Raw genomic sequence first — 19,322 nt, 5'->3', positions numbered from 1 at the left:
GTAACAACCCACATACAGTGGGGCAAATAAGTATTTAGTCAACCACTAATTGTGCAAGTTCTCCCACTTGAAAATATTAGAGAGGCCTGTAATTGTCAACATGGGTAAACCTCAACCATATGAGAGAATGTGGAGAAAAAAAAAACAGAAAAGCACAATTTTTGATTTTTAAAGAATTTATTTGCAAATCATGGTGGAAAATAAGTATTTGGTCAATACCAAAAGTTCATCTCAATACATTGTTATGTGCCCTTTGCTGGCAATAACGGAGGCCAAACGTTTTCTGTAACTCTTCACAAGCTTTTAACACACTGTTGCTGGTATTTTGGCTCATTCCTCCATGCAGGTCTCCACTAGAGCAGTGATGTTTTGGGGCTGTCGTTGGGCAACACGGACTTTCAACTCCCTCCACAGATTTTCTACAGAGTTGAGATCTGGAGACTGGCTAGGCCACTCCAGGACCTTGAAATGCTTCTTACGAAGCCACTCCTTTGTTGCCCTGCCTGTGTGTTTGGGATCATTGTCATGCTGAAAGACCCAGCCATGTCTCATCTTCAATGCCCTTGCTGATGGAAGGAGATTTTCACTCAAAATCTCTCGGTACATGGCCCCATTCATTCTTTCCTTTACACAGATCAGTCGTCCGGGTCCGTTGCAGAAAAACAGCCCCAAAGCATGATGTTTCCATCCCCATGCTTCACGATGGGTATGGTGCAATTCAGGATTCTTTCTCCTCCAAACAGGGGAACCTGTGTTTCTACCAAAAAGTTCTATTTTCATTTCATTTGACCATAACACATTCTCCCAGTCCTCTTCTGGATCATCCAAATGCTCTCTAGCGAACCGCAGACGGGCCTGGACGTGTACTTTCTGCAGCAGGGGGACACGTCTGGCAGTGCAGGATTTGAGTCCCTGGCGGCGCATTGTGTTACTGATAGTAGCCTTTGTTTCTGTGGTCCCAGCTCTCTGTAGGTCATTCACTAGGTCCCCCAATATGGTTGTGGGATTTTTGCTCACCGTTCTTATCATTTTGACACCACGGGGTGAGGAGGGAGTTGAAAGTCAGTGTTGCCCAATGACAGCCCCAAAACATCACAGCTCTAGAGGAGATCTGCATGAAGGAATGAGCCAAAACACCAGCAACAGTGTGTGAAAAGCTTGTGAAGAGTTCAGAAAATGTTTGGCCTCCGTTATTGCCAACATAGGGTACATAACAAAGTATTGAGATGAACTATTGGTATTGACCAAATACTTATTTTCCACCATGATTTGCAAATAAATTCTTTAAAAATCAAACAATGAGATTTTCTGGGTTTTTTTCTCCACATTCTGTCTCTCATGGTTGAGGTTTACATATGTTGACAAATACAGGCCTCTCTAATATTTTCAAGTGGGAGAACTTGCACAATTAGTGGTTGCCTATAAGGCATGAGTATTTTCTTTTAATTGTAAAAATTAAATGAAATACAAGCATTTTGATGAAGATTAAAATGAGGAATTCACATTACATATGTGTGCATCTTAATACATTTGAATGAAATTATTTCATTTCAATAGTCAAACTCAAAAAGTGAAACCCGTAACGGGATATGCTGCATACTTGCAATTTAGCATTCACGAAAATGTATTTTTAAAACCTTTCCTGCATTACTTGCTAAAAAACAAAACAAGAAATTTACTGGTTTGCACTCAAGCAAGGCAATGAGAGCATTTCTTTGGCGCCATATTTGTGTCAAGGAACTATTTTATACATTTTTTTAACGAAATGAAGAACTTCATTCAAAAAAAAGTAGCACTTTACCACTACTTGGTGACATATTGGAACAAAGGAACTAGGTTGAAGTGAAATCAGGAGTTTGAGTACAGACAAAGGTAGTGCTTTATCACATCTTATGACACCTATAGGCAATGATAAACCTTTTGAGAGAGCGTCAATTACTCACAGATTTTGTTTGGTCCGTATCCTTCATGAACACAGGCCATGTCAGTAACCATTTAAAAACCGGGTATTTGGCAGTGATCTAGTAATTTGAGGCCATGTAAACACGTTCAAAAACATGAACACGCTGTAAACCAAAATTAGGGCCTCGTTAAAGTCCAGGGATAGTGAGATTTCCAAGAAGGTGAGCGAAGCGTTAGTTAGATTCTGAGATTAATAAATGACGCAATTTGTCTCATTACATTGCCTAAGTATGATGACGCGTCCGAGCAGAAAGGACAATGGATTTAAAACCCAAGTATATGTAAATACAATGAAATGGATCATTCCGAAAGTCTGAAAAATATTGAAATATTTACCTTGGCTCCATATAAACGTTGCAACACTCTACAGATTTGTTAAAAACTGTGGAAAATCATTTTTAAAAAATAAGTTCTTACGTAATTTATTTTTTCATTGCTTCAAAGCCAAACTACAGGTAGTCACTGGGTTACGACGACGTACCCGAGTTACGTGATTTCAACTTTACGACGCCAGAGTCTTGTCAATCGTTATTATTTTTTTAAAATAATGTTGACTTTTGTTTGTGAAGCATCCATAGAGGTATCACCTGTATTTAGCACCTTTTGTACTGTTCATTGTGCGTTTTTAATTGTGATCAGATACTTGGGACGAGTTAATGTGATTATTTTTGATGATGAGCGGACGCTAACTGATACGTGCTAATTGTTTGTGTGAATTGTTGTTGCTGTATCAGCAGCTAGTTATAAACACAAATTTGTATTGCTGTTATTCAAGATGAAACTGATTTAATTTCTTTTTTTTTTTCTTTTCTGCAAGTGTTAATGTTATGGGCAGCTGAAAAAAGTCAGCAAACCACAGGGACGTCTGCCAACGTCTTGGGGAGGACAGTACAATGATGAAAAATGCATGTTTTTGGATAGTTATTTTGAGATTTGGGGGAAATTAGGGGTACTTAAAGGGTTAATTCGGACCTACGTGGAAATTCGGGTTATGTCGCCATCCCTTTTAATGGTTATTTTACTCTCCAATAGCTAGCCGCTAACCCTCTGTGGGGCAGCGGGGCTGTGTCGTTCAATGTAAACCAGGTCAGACCTAATTACTAAAACATAATGCAACGACCCTCCGAAAAGGCTTGTTTTGCCCTGTCACCGCATGTACAGTAATGTAGCGTATATAACCCTCCCGACATGTCAGCAGGTTTGTGAAGCGGACCTCGAAAGATAATACTGTGGTTTGCTTTACGGGAGTAGATGCATCATTCATGTCCAGATCAGGTAAGAAGATGAGCAGAGACATAAACGAAAATGACTCTACAACCGTGCTGTAACAGTTCCCGGTTTCAAACAGTAGACCCGCCATTTACTTTGATTCTATGGCAGCCCGCCTAAGTGATAAACTAGTTGGATCTGAATTAATTTTACCATCCAGAAAAATGATCTCAAACCAAACTCTCGCTATCGTCCCAATTCATCTTTTGGCCCAACTGTACTTATGAAGGGAAAGCGATGCATACGTAGTTGATTAAAAGACAATAAAAACAAGCATAGACATGAGAGGGGTAGTGCAGTACACCACAAGGACTTCATGGTACAATACTTCAGAGTTTCAGTTAAAGGTTGAATTCAAATCAAGCATAAATCAATTTAAATTGTATTCATTGCTGATTTTTGTGTAGTCAATATGGCATGAATTTAACCAGTGATCTTGAAGATGTTTTACTGAACTGGACCACTTTAACCTCATTGCTGAGGATGCCTGGGATGTATGGAATTCCAATTCAAGAGAAAATGGTTACACTTTATTTGAACTGAGTCATAAGACTATCATAATGATGACATGACACCTGTCATGCATATGAATAAGGGTTTACGACAGATGTCACTGCGTGTCATTCAGTAATTTATGTCACTTTTGATGCAATATTGAGATTTTTTTCCAAATGTCTTTGTGTTGAGATTAGAGTTTAGAAACTGTTTTAGGATTTGGACTGACATCTGTCATTACCATGAAAGGGGAAGTTTAGAATTTTTTAAGATTAGGCTTAATCTTCGAATTAGCGAGAGTTTAATTAGTTGGTGGAGTTTATTTCAACAAATTCCGCACAGTTTGTCAGATATTTGTTTTAGGGCACTGGAGTGGCTAAGCTAGCGCGAGTCAATGGTATAATCTTAGCATGCCAATATTAAACTATATTAACAGATTTAAGATCGTCAAATAAATTAAAAATGCAGATCATTGTTCGAAATACCCATACGGCAAAAACAATGTCACACCAAGCTGCCGTAATTCATTTAATTCTGTAGGACAATTTTTTAACATGCGTAATGCGATCACAATAGAGAGGAGTGCTTCAGCCACTCGTGCTCATGCTGCATTTGAGGAAGGTTGTAAGTTGGACTTATCCCACTTGGATGGTACCAGTTGCAACCTCGTAGCGTTCCAAGCGAATTTAAACAGCAAAGATGGCTGATCGCAACAAATTGTTTTTTAATTTGGCCATCAAAAGACATTTTGACCTCCGCAAACCTGCCTTCTCGTAAGCGATCAAAAAAGGAGGGAGGGAAAAACGACGGCTGAGGTAAATAGCACACACTGTAAACTGTTTTCTTTAGTTTTACTATTGGCGGTCTGCTTTTTGGCAGGCAGCACCATTTTGTAGGGTGGCATCAGATTGAAGCAACTTGTGATGTCTGGGTACTTTTTTTTCGAGTTCGCGACTAGGAACTCCCAGTTCGAGTGGCGTTCCAATTACATATTTACAGGTCGGAGGTTGGACACTCCGACTTCTTGTAGGCAGCATCAGTCTGCTGAGTTGAATGAAGGATGGCAACATGGTGAAATGAGCATTTAGAGGCTGTGGAAAGTTTTAACAAACACCCAATGAAGAACGAGGAACAATATAAACTGTGGTTACTTGCTGCTGACTACGACATAAACACACCGGTGGGAAAAATATCATTCCGCTCTGCAGCCTGTTCCCTGCAGAGCTGCTGCATTACAAATGTTGCTATTCATACTACAATTATTGACATGCAGTGGTAATTTTAATAACTTTATCCTGAAAACAAAGCCAACACTATTGATTGCAGGTGTCATCGGTGATTCTCCTGCGTGCATATGTTGTTTTATATTGGCATGCTAAGATTTTAACATTGACTCACACAAACTTAGCCACTCCGGAGCCCTGAAACTACCAAACAACTAACAAACTGCACGGTTTTTGTTGAAATCAACTCACCCAACTAATTAAAACTTCACTAACTCGTAGATTAAGCCTAATCTCAAAAATTCTGAACCTCCCCTTTAATTAATGTTCATAACAGTGTCATGTCACAATAATAACTGTCTTATGAAAATGAGTTTAAATACAGTGGTACCTCTACATAAGACGTTAATTCGTTCCAGGACCTTGTCTGTAAGTCGAAATGGTCGTACGAGCATTATTTTCCCATAAGTATACATTATAATTCCAACAATTCGTTCCACAGCCCGAAAACCTATACTAAATCCTTAATAAATACTGCTGGTACTATTGCAAATAGCCATTACACAGAGCAAGACAAATAAAGTATGAATTAAAATTGGAATAATAATAATATGATAATAGTAATAATAATAATAATAATAATACCTGTAATAATGTAACGAATCGGGTTCTAATGTAGCGAATTTGTTTGCGTGGTGTACCTGAACACATCGCGTGGCTGACTTGACAGAGTGAGATGCAACTTTTTACTTTCACTCTGTTTACTTTGTTCAGCTGCAGGGGACAGTAGGCGTGTTTTGTTGTACAAGTTGATGGAATAAATTATTAGAAACCTGACGAAGCTGTTACTTTTATAGAGCAAGTGCAAAGTTCCAGCATCATCACCTTGTCAAGAGTCAAGAATCTGCATTGGACAAGGTGTCAAGGGTCAAGAATCTGCATTGGACAAGTTGATGATGCTGGAACTTTGGTTTGATGCTGTTCCAGTGAGATTTACAAAGATGAATGCCTGAAGAAAACATCAAAATTCCCTCAGTCCTTGATGATATGGGGCTGCATGTCAGGCAAAGGCACTGGGGCTTTGGTTTAATCTTCAATAAATGCACAAGTTTACGTTGAAATTTTAGACGGTTTTCTTATCCCTTCAATTGAAGATATGTTTGTCATTTTCCAAGATGACAATGCATCATGCCACAGAGCTAAAAGCATTCCTTTGAGAAAGACTCATCCAGTAAATGTCATGGCCTGCTAATAGCCCAGATCTCAACCCTAATGAAAACCTGTGGTGGAAATTGAAAAAAATGGTCCACATCAAGGCTCTGTCCGATCTGCAAGCTTGATCGGCAACTGCAATCAAAGAGAGTTGGCACCAAATTGATGAAGAATATGCATCAAGTCCATGCCTCAGAGACTGCAAGCTGTCATAAAAGCCAGAGGTGGTGCTACTAAATACTAGAGATGTGTTTTGATTGTTATTTTTTTGTTTCTCATGATTCCATATTTTTTTCCTCAGAATGGAGTGATTCCATATATATTTCCCTGCACTTGCTCTATAAAAGTAACATTTACTGACCAACACAATGTTGTTGTTTTTTTTTTTCATTTCTTTTAGTGTTTCAGAATGCTATAGAGTTGCCCTTTTGAACTAATACATTCTTTTTCAAGCCTTTTATCTGAGTTTGTTCTACATGATAAGATGTCTGAGTGAGTGCTCGTCCGAGATTGGTAATTCCATACTTTTTGCTAGGGGTTGTAGAAACAAATGGCGAGTCAAATTTTATGTCGGATGTCAAAAAAGTCGTGTGTCGAAATATCGTATGTCGAGGTACCACTGCAAAGTGTTAAGGAGAAAACTTTAAGATTGAGTTCCTTGTCAAATTTGCATCGGCGATCGCAGACAAATGTCTCATTAAAGGTCAGGCAATAAATGTGAACAGTGTGGACTCGATGAAGTCGAGACGATTCTTGGTCAACTAATCCAGTGATTCTTTTGAAAGATTTTTGTTTTCTTTCTTCTTTTTTTTTTTCTTCTTTTTTTTTTAAATCTTAACTAGTAATTTCATTACAAGAAAGTGCTTAGCACATTTGCCAACAGTTCTGGGGTTTGCTTTATGTGAGTAGTTTGCATGTTATCAAATAAGCGAAAATGTAGGTTCAGAACATACAGATAACAAGACTCAAGGAGTTCAGATTAAAAGATGACATAATAATTCAAAGACAACACATATTTGCACTCTAAAGGCCAAAGTTAAACATTATTTTCAACAGGCAGTGGCTGTTTTCACACATTCAAAGAGTCAAAAGAGATTGATTAGAAAGACAACATCCAAAATCTATTTGTTCAGCCATGTCTCTATTTTTTGTTATTGCTACATCCATTACATACTAGTACAGTACAGCGTTGTACTGTTTTTACACCGTCTCAGGAAATGGGGACATGTGAGCCACATGTACAGTATGTCTTCTGAAAAACAACCTTTCTCCAATTACGACCTATCCTCCTCACATTTCAACCTCTTCGAGTTGACATGACAAGAAGCAAAGGCCCCAATAACCTGCACCCAAATTCAGCCACTTGTACTGGTAACATGATCATTTGTGAAATGACAGTGTTTCTGACAGGTTATTGAGTCAATTCAGGAGAGGAGAAAAATGCTCAATTTTAACATGAAATTAAAGTCTAGGATAAACCAATGTATGAAACCACAAAATCCAATTAGACGAAGCTTTATGTAAACATAAACCATGAGGTCAAGTATTCAAATTGATTGCTGGGTTATTTCATTCCCTTTTTTGATATTTTAAATGACTTTTCTATTCATTATAGCAATAATTTAACAAAAATCTTAATATTAAATAGGAAAATGTGACTAAAATCTCATGTTTTCTTAATTTATACTGATTTTACAAAATCGTTCTGTCAGGCAAGAATTACTTTTTTTTTCTTTTAACCCCCAAATTCAGAACTAAATCTATAAATCAGTGCACTCAGTTCTCAACTCATTATTTTTGTCTTTCAGTATGTTCAAACACTGGAGTTAAATTATAAGTGACGGAGGGAGCCTTTAGTTTAATGTGTTCCGCACGTCAACTTCACACGCTGCCTTCTTAGCGCGAATTGCTCAGAATTTGTCAATGTTCTGTATACCGAGAAAATTGCGCTTGACTTTGACACCCGAGTCTGGAATGTTCTGTTTGAAAATAAAGTAGGAATTTTAAGTCGCTCAACAAAGGCCTCTCTTCAGTTCAAACCCCACAACTTGCCCGAAGTGGACTCTTACTGTACTTCATTGCGTTATAGGTTCCAGCCGGTAAGAAACAACGTCAGATGCGTCCGTTGCTGTGCGTGCTGCTTCGGCGCACGGTAAGGTTATGAGAGGTGTAGTGCAGCTCAGCCGTGGTGAAAGTGGATGAGGAGGAGTTGGAGGCGGACGAGGTGAGTCCAGAGGCCTCGCAGGCCAACGCCACCTGCCTCAGAGCATCCAGAGCATCCATCTTGGCTCCACGGAGCAGGTCGCTCTGACCCTGCAACATAAGAGCTTATCATTCTCTTCTTTAAACAAGTTTCCGAGGTACTTCCACTTTACTTCCGCATTTCTGATTGCGACTTCTGATTTACACTTTCTCCACCCAAAACAACAGTGGAGCTGGAGTAATATTACCCATCAAAATCCCTAAAAAAATGACAATTTGGAAATACCACATCCATCTACCATCATCACGACAGGGAGGACAACAGAAAGGCAGATGGAACCAAGCTTGTGCCACCACAAAGTTTTTATGTAGCCATGTTGTTGTTGTTATGGAAGGTATGTTCTTCCTATCCCTGCATTTTCATGTGTCCGGTGCTCAAAAAAATAATAAAGCTAAAATCTTATGTCTTATATCTTATCGTATGAAATGACTTGCTGTCTTTGATATTGTTATTACAATGATGATTCTAATTATGATGATGTTTAATATTATTTCCTACAACTACTGTACTGCTGTGGCTGCAACAGTGACGTGCGGTCAGGGGAGGCAGGTGAGGCAGAGCCTCACCTGTCATCATGACAAAAAAATAATTATAGCATCAAATTTATATTATTTTTTGTCCATTGCTCTTTATATATGACTCATTTCAAACATTTTTTATAGTCAAAATCGCTGAATTTGCCCATTTCCTGTTCAAATAACGAAATGAAACGAGAGGTGTGGCAGCAACGAGTAAAGCCTCACCTCTTGCGCAATCCATAACAAACTGGGTTGATACATGGAATTGGAGCGTGCTGGTTGCCGTACATCTGCATGTCGCCATTATAATGTTTCCAGATACGTTTATTTGACCTGATTTTCCACAGTCTGGCTAATGTCTTTAACCCTTAAAGTTTAATTTTTGTTAGCGACATATTTAGTTTTGCTGATGGGAAATAAAACCGCAGTGAAAAGGCACAGCTGAAAGGGAGCGTACGTGAAACTGGACTTTCCGTCAAAAGTGGACGCGATTAACAACACCGGAGCTAAAAGGTTTGCTTCAAACTACGGGACAGAAGATAACTCGCGCTTTTCAAACGGACTGGTACACCTGAAAAGACTGGCTATGTGGCTGTCCTTCGAAAACATCGGCTTTGCTGCTTTCCCTGCCTTTTTTTCTCAACTTGTGCCAATGTCTGGACTAACACGAGATATTGTGACATTAAAAAACTACCACGAAGCCTCAGCAAACACGAGAGCTCAACCACTCACATTCAAAGCCTGATTGCTTTAAAAACTTTTGGAAGCTCAAGGAACGATTTGGCTTTGACGAACAGCGGAAGCTCAACGGTAGCATCCAGAATGCTAAGGTAAAGAGATTGAAATACCTCATTAATGCAACCTGCATCCTAGCTAAACAGGAGTTAACATTTCGTGGTAACGATGAGCGTGTAAGCTCTTCTAAACGTGGCATATATGTAGAACGATTACATGGTTTTGCTAAGAAAGATGAAAGGTTAGCTAGACATTTGGACACATCCACTGTTTGTTCTGGCTTGTCAAATAGAACACAGCGATCTAATTGAAGCAATCCTCTCCATTGAGGCGGAGAGATTTTTTTAAGGTAAAGGAAAATAAGGAGGACTTTTACAAAAAGGGCGTAGGTTTGCATAGGGACGGTAGGGACATAACACTACCAACTTTTCAGGATGCTAAAATTGTCCCCACCAACGTTTAAGCAACCTTACCTTTTTTGCATGATATAATGTTCAGTTATATAGAGAATTTAGATCTTTCAATAGTTCCATATGTTGTAAGGATAGAATTGACCCTACCATTATTAAGTAAATTATTTTCATTATGTTTATGCTAATAAAAACCAGACATTTATTCAGGAAGTTTTCAAAATGTTTCTTTAGTATTTTTTGAAAACAAAGGTTTGAATCTAACAGTGTATCATCTGAACCAATGCACATAAAAGTTATTATCAGTAGATAAGGATTTATTTTGCATTGATCATTTTGCCTATTAATTAACTAGGTTCATATACATGAGAAATGTGGCCCTTTGCCCCCTTCATCCAATCTGTTTGGTCTTATTAATGTCCCGTCCCCAGCAAAAAGTACCTACATGCAGGTTATGCTGTTATATCGTCCCTACGAATGTTGAGACCAAACCTATGCTCTTCCAAAGTAACGGCGGTTTTTGTGGTGAAGGACCGGTGCAAGACCACAAACAGTTTTCATTTCAATCTTATAAAAAAAATTTTTTTTAAAACAGCTTAGACTAAGAAAAATACAATACAATATTTAAAAACTAAATTTTGGCCTTAAATAAAATATTCTTTGTTATTCTTTTCACACTTTTTGTTTAGCAATCTGTAATAAATTGATTAAAGCATCAGAATTACAAGTTTTAAAAACAATTGAATATTTCACTAAAGGTCAGAATTGAATTCTGTGGTTTTGTACACCACTCTTTACTCTCATTTATGTTGCATGAATTATCGCAAATGCATGTTATTTTCTTACTTTTACGTATCGATAATATGTACCGTGTGTGCGTTTTGTGAAGAATGCTGATGAGATATGAAATAACCAGTAGCCAATTGAATAAGCTACCCTTTTTGGTTTATATATTTGGAAATCTGACACTAAAGGAGTCAGTGCCTCACCAACCATGAACCTCACCGCACGTCACTGGGCTGCAACACATGCTATCTATGGCGGCAACACGATATCTACTACTAGCCTGTTGCTAATCAGTACGTGTAGGGTGGCGCACTTACGTAAACGCATAAATGCATGTGTTAAGATTTTTGTTTGTTAACAGGTAGAAAACGCTGTTAAACAAAGGACGACAAATTGATGGGCCCAACAACAACACTAACTGTACATCGATGTACATATATCGAGACTATGTGCGTTCTACTTTGATGATGATGATGAAGGCTTATGCTCCACCTTGGTTAATATTTTTCTTATAATATTTTTTATAAATTGTGATTTATTGACCTGTTTTGCACATGCACCAATCATTTTAAATAAAACAAGAAATTTAATCATGTTGTCCAAATGTTTTATTGCGATCAATATCTGCAATAAAAAAGAATGACACACTATTTTTGTTTGGTACATACCTTGTTGTATTTCCTTGTAACAACAAAATCAGTGTCAGCGCTTCTGCATTCGGCAACTGTAATATTACTTGTAATTTCATCTCATTTTGGTCACTCAAGTGACCTGCATATCAATCTACACCTGACGTCAACACAGACTGACAGGTTGTTATAATTTTGTCCACGAATGATCAACGAATTGATAAGAACAAACATACAATCTCTTATGTAGATCTTTAGTTTTAAAGCACATCCTTAACTTATTGTCTGAAGCTGGTTTCGATTTCAGGCATATGGCGAGGTAAATCCACACAGGTGCTTTGAAGCTGGATGCTGTTGAAAACATTTCATTTCCAATCATATATATAGGTGCTTCCAGGAGTTCACAAACAGTACAGACAGTCTTGGAGTCTCATCTATGTCATGCTGAATCTATTTTTGGAGATTCCGTGAGTTCCTATGGTTTGAGTTTGCAGTTTTAACTTTGACAACACACTGCTTACTTCAACCGCACTTTGTGTTGTTCTGTCTAAACCGGAAGTTTGAAGCAGAAATGATCAGAGATGGCACCGCCCATGTTTCGCTCAGGAAACTTGTCTATATGGGTATCATATTCAACATTTTTTCCCCAGACATTTTTATTTGGCTTTTGCCAAGAAATACATAACATGCTTTTTGTCATACAGCATACAAGTTATATTGCAGTGCATTAGAGCAGTGTTTTTAAACCACTGTAGTGTGGCAGAGTATCTGGTGTGCCGTGGAAAATCATCCACTTTCACCTAATTGATGTTAAAAATGTTTATTGACAATGAATCCATAAATGTGCCGTTGCTGAGTGTGTGCTGTCCAATAGTCGATAATCATGCAATACTCTTCCATATCGGTAGGTGTAGTAGGTAGCTGATTACTTCGTTTAGTGCTGTACAAGAGGTAAGAGTGGCATCGAGGCTTATTTAGCCACAGCAACTGTTTAACACTTTAAATGATGATTGACGCATGCGGCACTTTGGAGCTCAGTTCTGTGGCAACATCAAACATCAATGTGTGTCAGAAATTATTAACTTTAATCAGCAACTCCAGTGCACTCGCTACCTGACCAACAACGAGCAGGGAGAGGGAGGGGTGAGGGAGAGTGAGACTACGAGATCGGGTTGGGACAGCTCATCTGTATTTTTTTTTTTTTTTTTAATTGAAAAAAAAATCCGCGATGGACCGAGGGCGCGAAGTTTGAAGCGCGAAGTAGCAAGGGATCACTGTAATATTGAATACTAGTTAAAAAAAGATTTATAAACAAGCTTACAATTTCAAATCAGAATAAAAAAGTACTGTATCTGGGTGTTTATGTATCCAGTATTTACTATACCTTGAGTACAGTGACGTTCCAAGTGAAGCTTTCCACAGCTTTGCTCAGCTTGCACCCTTTCATGCCTTCCTTCTCCCCCAAACGAGACAGATCTTCATGGAATTCCATGCCTAAAAAAGTGCACACACAATATGTTTTCCTATACTGGACTAAAAGATTATTGCAAGACTGTTGTTTTTGCTCTCAATTCCCCTGAGCTGGACTTAAAGGTCTACACACAATTTAATAGTTTTCATGATACTTTTTGAATACACACTACTGAAGTGGATGGAGACATTTGCAACAATTCAAGATGGCATTTGATGGCATCTGGCATGTTGGAGACGTGTTCTCTTCACGGGTCTATCCAGGTTTTCACAGTTCAGGGCAAATGGCACACACTGTGGGTGGCGTTGTGTGGGTGAGCTCTTTTTTTGAGGTAAACGTTGTGTCAAGAATCAAGAATCTGCATTGGACAAGGTGATGATGCTGGAACTTTTGTTTGGTGCTGTTCCAGTGAGATTTACAAAGGTGACTGCCTGAAGAAATCATAAAAATTCCCTCAGTCCTTGATGATATGGGGCTGCATGTCAGGTAAAGGCACTGGGGAGATGGCTGCGGTTAAATCTTCAATAAATGCAAAAGTTTACATTGAAATTTTAGGCAGCTTTCTTATCCCTTCAATTGAAAATATTTCTGTCAATTTCCAATTTTTTCATTTTCCAACAATGCATCATGCTACAGAGCTAAAACTGTTAAAGCATTCATTGCAGAAAGACTCATCCAGTCAATGTCATGGCCTGCAAATAGCCCAGATCTCAACCCTATTGAAAACCTGTGGTGGAAATTGAAAAAAATGGTCCACAGCAAGGCTCCGACCTGCAAGGATGATCTGGCAACTACAATCAAAAAGAGTTGGCACTAAATTGATGAAAAATACTCATCAAATCCATGCCTCAGAGACTACAAGCTGTCATAAAAGCCAGAGGTGGTGCTACTAAATACTAGAGCTGTGTTTTGATTAGGGGTGTAACGGTACACAAAAATCTCGGTTTGGTACGTACCTCGGTTTTGAGGTCATGGTTCGGTTCATTTTCAGTACAATAAGAAAACAAAATGCAAAATATAAATGTGCTAGTTGTTTATTACACACCTTGGTGCTTTCAACAATAGGAACATTAGCCTATACAATGCTAGAATTCTGCTCAAAAAGTGGCGGATATTTAAAGATAATCCAACAACAATTTGCCTTTCAGACCCCGAGTATTGGTCAGCTTTCTTTCTGAAAGAAAGAAGAAAAAAGAAGTCCTGTGCTAAAGAGAAAAGCAATCCCAATGACAAAGATTTTAACATGTATTTTACAAATGAAATCCCTCAATGAATCTTTTCTTTCTTATGAACGGTTTTCAAAAGCTTTATTGGTGGATTTTCTCAAGTTAAAGCGTCACACACAAATTAATAAATTTAATTGTGTAAGCAGAATCTGTGTATTATTCTTATTATTTAATTACAGGTGTTTTAGCTAATTTCAGTTTATTTTATTTAAACGGGCTATTATTTATTTTATTATTTGTTTATATTTTACAAATGTGTAGTATTCATTTATATTGTATATTTTATGTTGTATAACTTTAGTTCCTATATGAATATTAGTTCCTACTTGTTTTGTTGTGGTAGGAGGGTTTTGTATTGAACACGGGGCCGTGTTGGTTATTATTATAGCAGAGAAGACAGCAGTAAATCAACAAAGACAAGTCAACTGTGCCCCGATCCACCACTCAAGAGATCTGATGGACTCAAAAAGTGGGTTACGATTGCATATTAGTTTTCAAAATCGACCGGATCCACCGTATTTTTACACGAGTGACTTCCGGTCTGCCCGATCCTAGCTACCGGTAGTTGTATTGACTCAGGAGGGTCGCGTCTCGCGTCAAATAATAAACTCTGCCATTCTTTTCGCGTGCATCGTGTTGAGCCGCTTCTGGGATACGCGGCCGCACTGCGATTGGTGTGCATTGGCTGATTGACTTTAACGCCCGCGTTTTACTACGTTCTCGCGGCAGCCAGGTTGTTGCGCCGTTGACGTTTCTGGGTTATACTATCGTACCGTGTTGGTCCTAATTATAGTAGAGAAGACGGAGTAAATATAATCTACACAAAGAAACTGTAACCCGATCGACTCACAGCCTCGAAAAGTAAGGGTTACATTACGTCAGAAACTCGTTCGGTACGCCTCCATTCCAAACCGAGCACCACGTACCGAAACGGTTCAATACAAATACATGTACTGTTTCACCCTTAGTTTTGATTGTTATTTCTTTGTTTGTATCTCATGATTGTATATTTTTTCCTCAGAAGGGAGTGATTCCATATATATTTCCCTGCACTTGCTCGCTAAAAGTAACATTTACTAGCCACGTTTTTATTCATTTCTTTTAGTGTTTCTGCATGCTAAAGAGTTGCACTTCTGAACTAATTCATTATTTTTTCAAGCTTTTTATCCGAGTTTGTGCCCACATGATAAAATGTCTGAGTGAGTGCTCGCCAGAGACTGGTGATTCTATACTTTTTGCTAGGAGTTGTAAATGGCTTGTGGCCCAGACATACTTCTAAAACTGTCAGGGCCACCAGAATTCTCCAACCACTGTCCCAGTGGGGTAACCGGGCCAGTAAAATTAATGCGTTGATTTAAAAAAAAAAAAAAATCATCACATTAATTCCCAGTAGTTCTGTGTTTTGATTATGTTATACTATCCCCATCAATGACAACCTTACAGTCTATGCAGCCGTTGCTCTCCGTGGGGTGTAAACACACCTCGTTCCCTTGCTCACTCCCGTGTGAACGCGCGCAACCTGATTACTGCTGCTGATTGATTGTCAGTATCTCAGTAGCCACCTAACGTTATACTACAGGACGACATGTTTCTGAAACCCCAAGTAACCGGCAAAGCACCTGGGAAAAAAGACCATTCAAGAAAAAATAATCCACCGGAAGAGTTGAGGGAAAGCGAACTACAATATGAAAAGAAACGGGAGAGAAAGTTTCAGCCCCAGTGGCAAGACCGCCGAAACTGGCTTGACTACGATGAGACAAAAAACGAGGTTTACTATGAAGTGTGCAGATCAACGCTCAATGCATATGCAGACAATTAAGTTAGAGAAAAGTTAACATGTATGAATCAAATGGTATGAACGTAACGTGACAATTCATCCGGGTGACTACGGAGAAAATTATATCGTCATAACGACAGTCTAGCTTGAAAATTGGGAATAATTGCCTTAGTCATCTCTTTGACTTCTAAATTGTTGCCACGACAACAAGGGACCGGTTGACTTCCAAAGGCTGGTAAAGGAAAGACAGGGCCTGCCTTCCTCTGGAGCGCCGAAGAAAAAATATTTTTTTGTTTGTTTCCCAAAAACATTAAAATACGTGTAAGTGGTCAGTTGAATCTATTTGGTTTTATTCATATTTCTGTTTGGGTTATTCGTGTTCCGGGTTGGTTCACCCCGTAAAGTTGAAAATGGATAAATGCTGATGCCACACGCCAGTTTGTTACACACTGACGTTACACATTCATAATAAAAATTATAAACATCATTTTAGTGCAAAAACTCTGAGGAGGAGATAGAGGAAGAACTGGCAATACTGGACTGATTATGGATGTGATTATGGAATTGAAATAGGATTATTTGCACTAGATTCATGTTTTTGCTGCACTTTTCATTAAATCTACCAAAAAAATTAGCCATATTATTCAAGCAAATTTGTGATTATTGGGATCAATAACTGACTCGTTGACCTGGGCCAGTGGTTTTGATAGTGGGGCCAGCGGGGTTCTTGTCTACTTTTGCATTTTTAATTATATTGTTATATGTATTATTATATTGCATTATATTAAGGGCATTTTTAATTGCACAATAATGCACACAATGATGCAAAGATCTGTGTACAATTCCTGGAAACTGAAAACATCCCACTTCATGCATGGCCAGCAAACTCACCAGTTATGTCACCCATCCAACGTGTTCCAGTTACTAGAAAGCAACTTCACACAGCCATTGAAGAGGAGTGCACCAATATTGTACAAGCCACACTTGATAAACTATGTGGTCACACTCCCAAATAACACATCGCTAATGAAGCAAAAATGCATAGTGACCTTTTAATGTTATCAGTCTAATTATGCAGATTTGTGAACAATACCTGAAGAAAATGGTCTATTATACATGTAGAGGATTCAGATTATTCAAGTCCAGCTGACAAAAAAATTACGAACAGAAACCAAAGGGGTAATAGAGGTTTATATTTTGTAGTGCACTTAGTGACTTCAGTGATTCAATTTATTCAAAGTACGATGCAGCCACTTTAACTACGTCAGCAATACTAACCATGTTGAATAAATACCTCTGTTTATCAAAAGTGAGCATTGTTATCGTGTACCTGCTCTCTGCACCTGTGCAATCCTTTCCTGGACGCCATCAGCATTCTCAATCAGCTGTTTCTGGGCCGCAATCATCTGAAAATTGAAATGAAAATGCCCATATGGGAATTAGACATCCTGCTGTGGAAGAAAAAGACTAAAGTATTGGGAGAGTTGGCTGTTTTACCTTCAAATTGTGGAGTTGTTCCCTGTTTTAACATTACTACAAATAATGGAATGGTTTAACTCTGATCAAAAATGAATCATCCGAAAGCAGTTCGTTATGGAATGCTTGTGATTTTAGATGAATGAAATAGAGCTATAGTCCAAAATCAAGTTCGTAACATCCCATTCCGTTACACAATTAATTTTGTGAGTGATGAACGTATTGAGGCCAAGTAGTATTTCTACTTGTCGGAAGTACTCCTACCGTTGTCCAATAGCTGTACAATGCAGCTAACTTTATTTAAAAAAACTAAAAAAAAACTACAATACTGGCAGCAGGACAGCAAAAATCACCAGATATCTTACAGGGCATTTACTATAATTGGATATTATCAATACTGTACTATATTTTGGAATACAATACAGTATGTTCCATTATTTAAAGATGAGCTTTGGTATATTCACGTATGCTACTGCACTTTGAGCACTGTTGTACAGTTAACAACAGTTCGAGAGTAATGAGGTTTCTAACGGCGTTATTTTTTTCAGTAGTGATTAATCTAATTAATTACTTTTGCCATCTTTGCAACACCGTTACAGTTATTGAGGATGTGAAGGGACGCGTCACTATAAATTGGTTAAATGAAGTGCAAGTTGTCTGAGAGAAAGGGAGAGAGCAGAACGGGAGGAGAGAAGGTGGTGGTGACGCCGTTGCAAACGCGGTGATGATTGGCTAGGTAGCGCTGAGCGTTACCATAGCATTCGCGTTCTCATTAGCATTGCGAGCGTCATCTTAACCTCTCAGGTAACTTTTTTTAACATGCTGTTCGTGGCGCCCAGGTGGGTACAAGTAATTGTAAGTAATGTACTGTTTTCCTGGTGAGTGTGCATTATCATCATCAAGTTGGCATTGTCGTTGTAGACACTACTATATATATATATATATATATATATATACATATATATAAACAGATGGATGAGAGAGAGAGAGAGAGAGAGAGAGAGAGATTTTTTTTTTTTTTTTTTTAATTAAAATACTCACCAGCCCTAAACTTTTGTGACGAATCACTGATGATACACACAAGTCACGGTTCAGTACGTACCTCGGTACGGGGGTCACGATTTGGTGCAGGTTCAGTACAACAGGAAAAACAAAAAGGCTTTTTTTTCTTACAGCATTTGAAGGGTAAAGTTTGTTTATCGTTACACTCTTATAAAGGGGAAAAAAAAAAATTTAATGTAAAAAGTGTGACATATGTTTTGGGGGGTTTTTTGGAATGAAAAAAAAAAACAGTTCAATTCAATCAGTTAATACAAAAATATTTGATGTGAAAGATGTTATATAATCAGGGGTGCACATAAGTGGTCCGCATGCGCGCATGCGTACTGGACGTAGACAAACGCGCGGGCACTCAACGGATTCCATACGCTTTTGCGTACCGATGGCTGACCACTGTATTTGCGGCGGACACGAGAAAATCACTTCTCAAAATGTCAAAGAGGCAGGCCCCACTGAGTACCGGTAATTATTTCCGTGTTCAGACAGACAGACGAGAGAGACGTCACCGGAGCTACCGAAAAAAAGGACATTTGCTGAAAAGTGGCTGCAGGAGGTAGGTACCATGGCTAGAAGCAAATGATGCTTGCACGGAAATGTGGTACAAAATTTGCCGTGAGAATTCCAATGTCGCTAATAAAAGCAGCAGTAGGGTCAAAGAATTTCAGCCATCCAAACTTTGAAAAGCACGAAAAAAACAGAGCATGTGGCACTTAAGCAAACTATCGATGTCAGACAGCACCCCACTCGCCCTGCACAGCGCTATGCACTGACAAACGTGTTTTTGCTCGCATTTCACAAAGCTAAACATGTA

General features: G+C 38.5%; 1 protein-coding gene across 1 annotated transcript in view; it reads right to left on the bottom strand.

Moving 5' to 3' along the window:
- Positions 1–377: 377 nt before the first annotated feature.
- The window catches only part of plcl1 (phospholipase C like 1), a 201,260-nt gene continuing 182,315 nt past the window's right edge, over positions 378–19,322 (bottom strand). The window contains exons 10-12 of the mRNA XM_057852329.1: positions 17,307–17,382; positions 12,887–12,996; positions 378–8,474 (exon numbers count right to left, since the gene is read on the bottom strand). Coding sequence (XP_057708312.1) covers positions 8,274–8,474; positions 12,887–12,996; positions 17,307–17,382 — 387 coding nt within the window. The 3' untranslated portion in view covers positions 378–8,273. The remainder of the gene's footprint in view (positions 8,475–12,886; positions 12,997–17,306; positions 17,383–19,322) is intronic.

Source organism: Corythoichthys intestinalis, chromosome 12 (assembly GCF_030265065.1).
Source record: "Corythoichthys intestinalis isolate RoL2023-P3 chromosome 12, ASM3026506v1, whole genome shotgun sequence".
In the NCBI taxonomy this organism is placed as follows: Eukaryota; Metazoa; Chordata; class Actinopteri; order Syngnathiformes; family Syngnathidae; genus Corythoichthys; species Corythoichthys intestinalis.
Note: the sequence above shows the minus strand (reverse complement) of the source record. Positions and strands in the feature narration are given on the sequence as shown.